General features: G+C 38.7%; 1 protein-coding gene across 4 annotated transcripts in view; it reads right to left on the bottom strand.

The window, feature by feature from the left end:
• Window positions 1-9,252, bottom strand: part of MYO6 (myosin VI) — a 73,581-nt gene extending 64,329 nt beyond the window's left edge. For all 4 annotated transcript variants that reach the window (XM_031057136.1, XM_031057138.1, XM_031057137.1 and 1 more), the window contains exons 1-2: window positions 9,117-9,252; window positions 3,013-3,082 (exon numbers count right to left, since the gene is read on the bottom strand). In XM_031057136.1, coding sequence (XP_030912996.1) covers window positions 3,013-3,082; window positions 9,117-9,233 — 187 coding nt within the window. In that variant the 5' untranslated portion in view covers window positions 9,234-9,252. The remainder of the gene's footprint in view (window positions 1-3,012; window positions 3,083-9,116) is intronic.
• Between the last annotated feature and the right edge of the window lie 3,741 nt (window positions 9,253-12,993).

Below are 12,993 nucleotides of genomic sequence, written 5' to 3'. Positions count from 1 at the left end.
GCAATGGAAAATGGGAGCTTCTCAAAAACATCTGTGTTTCTGTTTTGCATCTTTTACCCTTCCTCCTGCACTGGACTGAGGAGTGGAGGTGGCTCTGTCCCCTCCTTATCTGCACTAGACTGGCCTGAAGCAAAGTCAGGTTAACCAGCAAATTGCAGCCTCCCTTTGGCTTGCATAGCTCTCCTGAATAACAGCCCTTCCCTCCATTACACGACTAAATACAGCTTTGTTTCAAATATCTGGAATAATTTGCACTTCTCAAAGGACTTTGTAGCTTCTGGTTTGTTCAGAAGAAACCACCTTCCTCCACAAAACCCCTTGCACTGATATTCCTGTGCTGGCAGAAGCACACAAGGCACGCTTTAGCTTCACCCTAGGTAAACTCTCCCTTTGGATCATAACAGCCTTGAAATCATGGCTGTGCACAATTGTTTCATGAAACAGCAGGCTGGCCCCTATCCCCACAGCTCCTCCTCTGCCAGCATAGCAGACACACATTCCCCCACAAGCCCACAGTCACCGGGAGCTGCAGCAGCCGAGCACAGACACCCGGTGCTGCTCAGCAGGACTCGTCTTCCCCTGCCCGGGCATTCTCAGTTCACATGCCTGAGAAAATGGCACTGGGACCACAGATTGCAGGTCTGCCTTCACCTCTTTTATTGGGGTCATCCCAAGAGAAAGAGACATTAAAAGGAAATGGGCCAGAAACAGAAACTCCTGCTTGCTCTAATGAAAGTTGAAGTCTCCTTCTGTCCCTCTATGTGCCTGGGAGGGGACGGGGGAGTGGTAAAAAATTAGCAAACTTGAAGTCATTTGGATCCTCAGTATTGAGATGAGAAATTATTACATAGTAATTGTCTATCAACACCCTTGACCATATCTTTGTAGGAACCTGTCTGAGTTTGCAGTATTGTAAAGGAAGCAGTAAATCATCAACTTTTTATTAGGTTGCTTATCTCAAAAGCAAAGGACCCCAGATTTCATCGTGTCCTCAGTGCCCTCATCGCAATTAAAGCAGCTATACCTGCAGACTCTGCGCAATAGGAGCTTGCTCCCCAAGGGAATGCCACCACCTCAAGACATGCAAACTAAGGCTTATGTCAGCAAATTCAAAATGCATCTTCTTTAGAATAAATCCTTTGGAAGAGGCATCCATATCCAAAGGCAAAGGAAGTCCCCGGAGAGAGAGAGAATTCTGAATATTCATATGGCTTGTGTCTAAATATAACCAGTGTATATATGTGCATTTAGTTCTCCATATATTTACTTCCACACACACATAGTTCACATAAGTGAAGTGAAGCACTAAAAACTAGGAAATGTCAATGCCAAATTCACTCACAGTGGCTCTCCTGCTCATACCACAAAGAAGGGTTTCTATTGAAAATTATTTTATGAAGTAATTGCAAGGCTCTGCATCTGTAGAACTGGGGTTTTTTTAACAGTCTTATCCAATACCCTGTCCTTTTACTCACCTTTCAGGAATTTTTAGAACAGTTTTATAAGCACTCAGTATAGTAGCTTTTCTTAGAAATCAATGATACCAAACACAAATACTCTCGGACACAGAAGGAAATTGAATTTGGGATTCACACATCCTGCAAATGAACTGCAACTTCTGAGCAGCAAGTTAGAGTATACTGGAAAGTTAAAATAATGTTTGATACAGAAGGGATTATTGAACAAAGGATTTTTAAGTTTTATCTTCTCACAAAGCCAAAGAAGATATTTTCTTTGACTAACTTAGTTGAATAGTATTCTGTTGGAATCTTAAATTATTTCCATAATCTCATTCCAAATTTCAATTCCCTGACCAGGACACAGAGTGTCAGGACATCTCAGTAAAACCATTGTGACAGATGCACAGATAAAGTGCATTTCCCTAACAATCCCCCATGTACAGAGAATACAGATACCAGCTTCGAAAAGTTTGAACCCACATCCTTATTGCAAAAATATAAGCAGCAGGAAGCAAGGCTACCAACTTGATTCTAACCACACTGCACCATCTAAGTCAGGGCATAAGATTCAGATCTCATCTTTTTGTTTCTCATGGAGAAGCTGTAACAGCTGCATTTCCTGTCATGGGATGCAAATACTAAACCCTATTACAGGACGGGAACTGTGCTTACATCACCTAGACCAGACCCCTAGCCTTTATTTTAAACTAAGAACAATAGAAGGTTTTTTGCCCACTATTTACAAAATCTTCAGTATTTTCACCAAGCAGTAAACACTATAGGAAATGTTGAAAAGACTTGCTTTCATCAGTATTCAAGACAGGAGAGGCTCTGTGATCTGCTCATATAGAGTGCAGCAACAGCAAAACATTTAACAGTTGTCTGAAATCACAGCACTCACTCAGCTTTCTCAGTATTCTCTCCCCTCTCCCCAGATTTGACAACTGTTTCTATCCACCTAACTACAAAATACTCAATAAAACAAAAGCCCTGCAGATCAACAGGGACATTTATTATACAAGCTCACCTCAAAACTCCTTCTCCACCAGCATTCCTATATCCAATTCAAGTCTATCCTTTTTAGTGGTCCTGATAGGTCTAGATTCCCATCCCCAGTTTTGGGAAGGTAATCTTAAAACTAATATTCCATTACCTCTACTTCCACAGGAATGCTATCTGAGAAATTCCTTAAATGCAAGAAAATGCTATACAAATGCAGGTGCTGATAAAGACACTGAGGCTTTGGTCACACTGTAGAAAGTATAGTTACACCCATAATGCTGAACGGAATATTTCTGAAGTCAAGCAACAGTTCTATATGGGAATCATGTAACTGTCCATTCCTCTCAAGTGTTCATATGAAAACTAAAAACCACATTAAATTATATTTTAAACGGGCTTCCTTTAAGAAGTTTAAAGGACTAGCAAAGATCATACATAAATTCAAAGAAAGACAACCAGGAAGAAAGAGGAAGCTTGTAAGGAAACAATATTCATTTCATTGCATATATTTTTTTCAAATGCAAAATTTATTTTTAAATTCATAACTTACAATTATCTTCCACATCCTTTTTGCTGTCCTCCTCTGCAGGAAACACTTGGTTGATAGCAGCCTGGAAAGTCTGTTAGATAAGAAACATTAACATTGTCAGAATTCCATAAAATAGAAATATAGTTCAAAGACATCTCATGCAATCATACAAGTGAGTGCACTGTAATTATGCATGATTTCAAATGAAGTCACCAGCTTTACACTTCAGAATTGGAAATTTTACTGAGTTACTAGATGCAGACAAAAAGTGCTGCATTTATATTACTACACTACATTATAAAATGAATTCACTGTAATATATATTTTAGTGCAATAATATTTGATTCTCAGGTGAAAAATTGCATGTCATACTGTGCAATACAAAAAATAAGACTAAAAAAGTAATCCAAAGGTAACAGCATTGTAAATGACACACAATTTCCTCAGTTTTGCAAGGAAGAAAGAATAAAATGCAAATCATTAGTTCAGTCAAAGGACTGTGATGTTGTTATGATAGGCTGTTTTAAAATATTCCTACTTAAAATATTAATGTTCAATACATAACATCCTCTGTATCACCAAATACTGTAGCTTTGGTTATTGTTCTTTGGTTTTTTTTTTCTTCAATAAATCAATAAAACAAGACCTTCCTTCAACCCTTGTATTCCACTTGTACAAAACGACCATTTATCAAGTGTTCACATCCAACTGGAAAAATTCATAACAAAAGCATCTTTGTTTCTTTTTTCATCTCCAGAAATCATAATTTATATTGCTGTAAAAAGGAAGGAAAAACATCCAAGCAAGTATGCATTACAGCATCTGCACAAAAATACCTATTGTACAAAGGAAATTTTTAATTCTACTTTTTTTTTGTTTACTGTAGTAACAGCTTGTTTGAGCTAGCAATGAATGAACAAAACCCCTGTTGTACCAATTAAACATGACAGCCACCATGCCACTGCAGGCACAGGCTCCTTTTCCCCGTGGAAATGGAGACAAGAAGTCTGGTCCAATATTTGAAAAGGCAACCAACTGGATCTAAAGAATGAACTTAATAAACAAACATGTTTGCTTGTTTGTACTCAGCAAGGTAGTCCCATGAGAAACATCTCAATGGGAAATTTAGGAGAAAGACAGCAACTTGTTTCATATTTTCTTGGGCACAACAGTCTGAGAGGTCCTGGGGCTTACACCATCATTAACAGCCACAAATTGCAACTCTCTTTGAAGTGGGAAGAGTTAAAAATGTCTCAGAGCAGAACTAATTGCTGCCAGATGGAAAGCATTAAATCTACAGTATCCCTTCCCTACCAAGTTATCATAAAGTATGCAATTTGTAGCCATAATAAAATATATTATCATCCCCTTATCAGGATCTAATGCAAAAAAATATGTACAAGATGTTTTCCTAAGAGAAACAAAGCTGCTCGATGACGTTGGAACATCTGAACATCCATAACACAAACTTCCTCCAAAATATTCTTTATCAGAGATTGTGAGGGCCATGGAAGCCTTCAGTGTCTTTACCTACCTCAGAAAGATGCCTGCTGCTATTCAGAGTTTTAGCAGGGCAGAGATTCACCACACCCTTTTCTCCCTCTCACAGTATTACAGTAACTATATATCATCATCATCATTTTCTCTACAAGTTTGTCAACACTGAAGGTAAATCTTGTTTGGTAAAGATGTATTGGAATACAACACTTCCCTACGTGATCAGTTCCCTGTGCGTGAAACAGTGGGAAAGTTTTAAAAAAATATGACGAGCTTCACAAAAATGTAACTTCACTTCTTGTTCTTGTCTGCTGATGTGTAAACCCATTAATCACTAACAAAGACAGGAGAGATTCCCAGCTATTCTGTGAGACTCTTCATAAACTTCTGATACTTTAAAATTTCTGGAGCTGAAGTCAGCCATACTAGAACTGTCTCAGAAGACAAATGGCTTTTTCAATGTCCTCACCACTAAGCCTTCTGAGTCAAGATAAATTTAAAGGAAAAAAAACCACAAACAACCCCTCCCCCCCCCAAAAAAAACAATTCAGAGAATTGATGCTGTCTTCTTATCTCCTATCTGAAAGTTAATGCTTTTCTGTTGGGCTTTTTAGATAAGAACATAGGTACAGTTTCAACATGTAAAAAAAAATTTCACTGCCGTACATCACATTTGGAATACTTTATGTAAAGTAAGGTACTTGTCACATAGATAAGTATGATAGCTAGACATGCACTGCTCCAAGTATTAAAATCTAGTATTTTAAAAAGAAAATAAGCTAATAATCTAATCTATCAATAAGAAAATATCCAAAGAAATTTTTTATTATATTTTACTATTTTTAAATTTTTTAAACAATTATTTTAAATAAAAAAACCTTCAGATACTTGAGGGAAGACTTCTGCACTAATCATAACTTAGGACAAGTTTGTTCTAAGGGAGTGGAGAGGATATTAATCTTATGAGACAATAAAATGGTCTTAGGAAGCAAAACAAGGTTTAGGGCATTCTGAAAGGGTTTTTTTTGTTGTCTTTGTAATGAAGCAACCCTTGAAATCCAATGGCAATTTTAACTATTCTCCCAGAAACTAGATGAGTGAAAAAAGATATCTTTCCATTCAAGCAGGATCTTCTTTCTACCATGTAATCCAATATGTGTAACCATGCCTTCCTTTATACCTTCCAGATACAGACAGGAGACATCCCTACTCTCAGCTGTATTTCACAAATCAACCTACAGCAGTACAAACCATGTGTAAGACAGACAAGAGCACATCTCACTTGTGCAAGCAAGTTGTGCTCACTGTATAAAAAAAAAAAGAACAAACAAAACCACCTTAACTTGAAGCACTGAACTTTGAACATTCTGATCCTTACTTTCAAAGTACATTTATTCTTTTATACTTAGCTGGGAAAAATACCTTTCTGGTTATTCACAGCATACCAGAGCAGGTGGCCCATAAAGCCTTCCATGACCCTTTAGAAGTGGCACAGAGCCATAAGGTATCTCTCAGTCGATGGCAGGAGGGATGTCAGCGAGTGCCTGCAGCACCTCACACCCTCCCAGTGACTGCCAGAAACTCGTGACTGCTGATGCTCTAAGAAGTGCCTGGCCCCTACTCCTCTGGGCCCCATGGTGCCCAGAATGGCATCTCAAGGTGCAACCCCTTCCAGTGCATCTCTTCCTAATCACTTTATTTACATTTGCTACCTCCAAGAAAAGAGTAAATCCCCCGTTTAGCAATTTCACTGTCATTTGCCTTGTCCTTGTTTTAGCCTCAAAGAAGAATAAGATATATGCAACAGGATCCAAGATTACGAATCCCAGTACATTCATAAAAGAACACTTTAAGGAGAAATGAAAGCACAATACTAGTTGAATTTAATAGCTGATTCCCTCTCTACCTGCCTCCTTCCTTGTACCACCAGCATGTGACTGCTGGTGGGCCATGGGCCAGGACTGCCAGCTCTGGTACAACCGATCCAGTTTGGAGCCTGTTCTCAGGGCAGGACTCCAGCTCTAGGTGCGACCATGCTCATTAGCAAAGCACTCTCCAGTTTCTCTGGCTGTTTTTTCCTGGTATTTATTTTCCAGTCCTGGCATTTATAAACCTTACAAGTCAATGATCTACTTTTTGGGAAAAGGTTCCCATCATGTAACACATGCACCCTCTGTTCCAGTAAAACACTCCTGCGGCTCACCATACTGTACATGCAGGGCAGGCTGGGTGACTCAGATCCCCAGCTCCCTTAGACACACAGTTCTGCACAGAGCTGTAAACACTTGGGATGGGCTATGGTGCCCAAAACTGCTACTGCCGGCGTTTAAGTGAATTGGTGTGTTGGACCTTCGCAGAGTCTGGACTGGCTAACTTGGTTTCATAATGAAATGTGAAGCAACCTGCCGCCACAATGGCCTCAGCTCCTCTGCCCCCCTTCCACTGCTTTCTGACATCCTGAAAACTTTCCACTTCTTCCAGTTGGATCTGTTCTCTGACCTGGTTTGGGGTGTCAGGCACAGCTCGGCAGGCGGAGCTGGGAGGGTGCCACTCTGCAGTGCCAGAGCTGGCCACAGATGGGGATGGGAGGGAGGGGTTTAAGACATGGTGAAACTGCTGCCTTGCAGCATATACTGCAGCTATTGACAACAGTGTCATAAAAGGCAATAATCAAACACATGCATACACATTTCCTTTTCAGACTGTGACCTCTGGCAAGCTACCAGTGCCTACAGAGAATACATATGACATGGTAATGACCCAGATTAAAAAATAATAATAAGTTGCACTGCCGGGATATGTTTACAAGATCAGGTTACTCCTCTCCTCCCTGTAATTATCATGGGCAACTCCAGAGCTGCTGGATCACGCATTCTTGCTGAAGTGCGCTTCTGAACTACCATTTTAAGAAAACAAAGTGACAATGAGTATTAATGCTGACTACTTCAAATGAGTGGTCTAAGTGCACAAGGACAGAGTCGTCTTAAAAAGTCAAAAAGCAATGAGAAATATTTCTCGAAAAAGAAACCAATGACACCTTGAAAAGACTGAGAAGGTAATGAAGAAAACCTTTTAGTCCACCTTTATAAATATATGGTTAATCAATTAAGTTGGATAGTTTAAAATACAGGACCATAATCTCTATTTAGACTGTGAAGTGTTTGTTCCCTTAGCTGAATGAACATTAGGCTCTTAATTGATCTGCTTAATTCAAAACAGCCAACAGCAGAATAACAAACTCCCTAGACAAATGAGATTTTTTTTGTTGTTGAGAAAACCATGAAACAAACTATTTGTATTTTAGGATCATTTTTTGGTTTTTGTTTTTTTTTTTAATTATTTATGGTCCCTGAAAGGAGCATATGTTAGAAATAAATAGTGACTCGGAAACATCATTATTATTGTTTCTGTTTCAGTGTAAAGGCTTTTGCTCCTTATGGCATCAGGACCATTGGGGAATATAAACAGAAACAGCAGTGGGGGTGAAATTTATTTACGTCATTTTCATATTACCCATAGATCTGGAATATTTAATATCCTTGTCTGAATAATCTTGCTCCTCCTCAAACTGACAAATGAATACTACTGCTACTACTAAACCTATATACACTTTATCTATCTCACTCAAAAGTCAATTGTTACACTTACTTTGTATTTCTAAGGAAGGCAAAATCAACTTCCTGTCCAAGATGCACAAAAAAGAAAGCCTTCAATCATTCTCCCAAAAGGAAGGACTGCTGCATAACCTTTTGACTGTGACAAGGCATTCTCTCCTACTGCTGACATAAAAAAAAAAGACAACAAAACACATTGTTGTCTTTTTTACATCCTTGAACACAAGAAAAACCAAAACTATTAGAAAGGGCACAAAAAATATATTCAAAAGACTGAAACCACAATTTTTAAGGCAATGCTAATCTTTTTCTAGCTAGTACAACCCAGGAATCTGACCATCTGAATTAGGATAATTGATAGCTTCAAGGTGCTTCCTGTAGAAACTGACATTTAGTTACGACATACTGAGTCTGAAAGATGTCATGATAAATCAAGCCACTGGAACACACTAATTAGGATGAATTAGGTCTTCATTTTAAAAGTTACATTTATTTGACTTTAATTTGATGTAGCAATTCCACAGCACCTTTTTTTATCATATTACTTCTCAAGGCACTTGAGTTAAGAGGATTCATCTCTCAGTCTTCATCAGTCTAATGGTGTCTAATCTGAGCCAGGGCCCAGCACATCCCTGTAGGACCCTTCCCATGCATGTAAGGAAAAAGAGAGAAGCTAATCTAACAGCAGGCTCTTCATCAGTGTCTAATTGAGAAAATTAAAGCATACAGTACTGAATCAAATGGCTACAGAGATTCAAAGCTCCTCTCTTTCATGAGCACACACTCAATGCACGTGCAGATAACTGACAAATACGTGCTTCTCGTCAGTGTGAGAGGTCCATTGCAATACAAGCTAAAGCTGAACAAAGATCCTTAGCCAAACCTAGAACAGAAAGCTGATTTTCCACTCCTTCAGGCTGTGTGCAGTTGAAGATAGTGGCAAAGACCTGGACTACAGGTAAGGTGGTTTCTTTGTATATTTTTTCTCTATTCCTTTGTTTGTGACACACTTACCTTGCCTTTCTGATTCAAAGGTTCAATAGTTAAGTTGTCAGGGCCAATGTCCACAATCATCCCCATCTGAAACCCATCAGTTGGGTGTGGAGCCCAAACGGGCTTCCCGTCTTCCATTGTGGGATCTATCCAGTATTTCCTGTAAGAAAAAATAAAACTAAAATTAATCAAAAAATTTTGTATACAAATTGAATAAACCAACAGGATTTATGACAGACTTTAGTTTATTATGTTTATTTCTATTATTCAGTATGAAAGGAGACAGCCCCTGCAGACTGGAGCCAGCCTTTCTCCAACTCGCAATGCTTCACCTACAGAGGACACCCCTTGGATTTCAGCATGGACAAGACTGAAGACCAGAATCATTTTTCACAGGATCCACACCACTGCTCCCTGAAGTTCTTTGTCCAGCCTCCCTAACTTGTGAATCAAGAAGGGAGTCTATCTCGTGATCAAAGTAGAAGTGGAAGATAGATTCAAAGCCAAGACTATACTAGGAGTGTATGTATGTACACATATATGGATACACATGTAAAGACACACATATATATTTGCATGTGCATGCAGTCAGTCATATGACTAATGGCTACTTGTCTGTATTTGAGCTGGTGTACAAATATTTGTATTTTTGCAACAGCACACGTTGAGGCATGTGAGCAGAAATCCAGTCTCTTCGCATTTGAGACGAATGTGTTCACTCTTTTTGTGTGGCTGAACATATGGCTTTCAAATAACCCACAAATATATTTGGTCTCAATTGATTTATCATCCTGTAAGTCTTTTAAGGGCTGACCCTCATGATACTATAACATTACAGGTCTTCCTCTTAAGGAATGATTTTCTATTAAAAAATGATATGAAAATTGTTTAAAAAATAATTTTTATCTGCAAGTGAAAAAGATGCAAAGGTCAAGATAGTCAAACCTTATGCTCCTCAAGTTATACTGCTAAATAAGCTCCCAATTAAAAGGGAGTACTTGATTGCACGCAATACTCATTGAGCTAACCAGGAAAATTGCCAAGGTTGGCACACTCTGAATGGCTAATGGTGCCATTTAAAATATGCTGAATTGGTCCCTTTTTTAGTGTTTGGTTGGTTTTGGGGGTTTTTTTGTTGGCTTGGTTTTGGTTTCTTTTAAACCTACTTTATAGTCCTTACCCTAATAAGAATAGAGTCCACTCAGCTTAAAAGGCTCATTTCTCCTTGCTGTTCCTTACTCCTCTCTAAAACTCATTCACCTACTAAACTGACATGTTTTAGTGATTCCAAAATTTGTAAAAAGTAATCTCATACCACCAAGGTGTAACTTGCCTCTCTCAGCATGAAAGAAATGAGCCTGCCAAGCAGCAAAGAAAACACTGGCAACAAACTCCAGAAGCTAAGGGAAAGCCTGGGAGAGTGTCCCACATTTTTCTTTTCCCATATCTGAAGGAAAAAGAAGATCCAAAATTTCTCACGAACAATGAAGGCTACTGATTCCTTTGCCATGAGCAGCCGCAAGGAAAAAGAGTGATTGGCCCACCAGAAAGCTGTACAACTACAAGCAGAAAAGGACATCCTTGCCCCTCAGAGGATCTGTCACCACATGCTGCACATAACCTGCTTTTTACTGCCTCCAAGGATAGGTCAGAAAAGTTGGAAGGGAAGGAAAAGGCTGGCTGGGATCTCTTTGAGAATGCTGCTGGTCTTAGTTAACAGCAAGCTGTCTTATTCCTTGGCAACTTTAATGTGAAATATTGATGAAAACTTGTGATTTACTATTCTCCCATGTACAAAACATAGTAAGTTCTTTTAACTACACACGGAAAGTTATGTTCTAAAACCTCCAGTATCACATTTTCTCCTGTTTACTTCCACCCTTTCGCCACAGCCCATGAACTCTACAAAACAGCATCTTCATCATGTGTTGCCATCACTATACGATAAATCCTGTAAACAACATCTGTATTCACTCACAACTGGCTGCTGGCCATTTTTTCTTTATTTTATGATACTGAAAAAGGAATTTCTTTCCAGCCAGACCTGACCTCTAGATCCAACTGCCATTGTGGGCATAGTTGCTAAACAGCTGAGTTTATTTCTGGATATAACCAAGCCTTCATTTCTTCACAAACCTATCATTTGCTTTTAAAATGCTAGTTCAAAACAGTAGTTAAACGATATGTCACACAACCACTAAAAACAAGGCTGTCTTTTACAGCCCGAGTACCATGGTCAGGGCTCCGGACATAACCATGTTGCACGAGAAACAAACCCTAAAATTTCTGCCAAGACTTCAGCAGAAGTAGGAATCCAACCTCCCCAGTTCACATCCAGATGCTTCTGCTTTGTTCACTGACAGGCCTTTTTGCATTCTTACCTATTCTGAAGGCAACTTCATACTTCATTAATAAATTATGACAGAGGAGTGTCACAAGCTGAAAAAATCCTCTTGAAGGACAGAGCAGTGGTTGAATTCAGCCATCGCCAGGAAACACAAATTTAAGAAAAGTACCTGAGGCTTTGCAAGCATCTAAGACACCATTGGATGAAAGGAATCTAAATACAAGTGAGTCATTTATTAATGGGACAATTAATTTTAATAAATACAGTCTTCTGGCTGAGAAGTGACGTAAAACCAGTTGTAACATTTTGGGTTTAGCACCACTTCATCTCTGTCAGCTGGGACTCTGGCAGGGAGCACAATGAAATTGGATATCAAAACCTCCCAGGTATTACCTGCTCTATTATTTACACCCCCATTTGATGTATTGTGCCATTGCCTTGGGACAGGCGCAGGACGCCTAGTCCTGAACAAGCTCCTGAATAGCCAGTTTACAGACCAGCATTTCACAGTGAACAGAAACTACCAGTGGGAACAAACTTTTTTCCCGATATGCATCCATCTAAATCCAATCTACATGCAGTCTGTCACACTGCTAAACACATCATTTCTGAAAACAATGAAAGCAAAGAGACTCATGCCCAGGCTAAAAGCTCTAAGGCAACAAATTTAACAGCAATACCACGAAACACAAGGAGTAACCTGGATGGTGCTTCCAAAAAAGGAGACAAAATAAGTTATCATCCACATTTTTATTTGTATATATGCACTTAACATACATTAATTGATTTTAAGTTGCTGGATCATTTTGGTCTCCACAATTAAGACATCTCCAAAATGAAGAAGAGAATTTGCAAAGGTTATGCTTAGAAGTGGGAAGCCAGATGCCCTTTTCTCTTTCTACATAGAAGGACCTCAGGAGTATTGGAGTTTTTCTCTCTGTTGAGCACAAGAGGGATAGTAATAAAATAAGCCTTTGCCTGAAGCTGGTAAACTTAATAGCTATTCCTTCAAATGTCAGATTTTATTTCTTTATAATTGGTATGTAGTAATAGACCTTTCCTTAATTATCAATAAGAGTATTTAACACATTCAGCACTGGCTAAAGACTAGAACTAGTGTTTAAACAACTTGGAAGACAAATCACTGCCCAGATTCAGAGAAAAACATCCACCAATATTTCTGTAACTTTTTTTCTGCACTATTATTCCCCCTTTTGGAGAATGTTTAATGACATTTTTTTCTCAAAAAAAATTATCTACGTAGCACATTGTGTATAGGAAACAACTAAGAATTCCTCAGTTGAAAGTTAACACACTATGCTCCTCCCACTTATGTTTACCTAAGTAGTATTGATTTTAAAATAATGTAATACAACTACATTTGGGTGTTATAGACTATTTAAATAGAAATTAAATGCTACCATCTGGTGAAAGAATTCTACAAAGGCAAAATATACTAATGTTGCCAGAGCCCAGAGGCAGGCATTTGCATGATCTGATCCTACTTACAATCCTATGAACAGTCTGCTATACCAAGGCACTGTACTGATT

The sequence above is a fragment of the Geospiza fortis genome, unplaced genomic scaffold (genome assembly GCF_000277835.1).
Source record: "Geospiza fortis unplaced genomic scaffold, GeoFor_1.0 scaffold190, whole genome shotgun sequence".
Lineage (NCBI taxonomy): Eukaryota > Metazoa > Chordata > Aves > Passeriformes > Thraupidae > Geospiza > Geospiza fortis.
The sequence above is the reverse complement of the archived record's forward strand: the minus strand, read 5'-3'. Positions and strand labels throughout refer to the sequence as shown.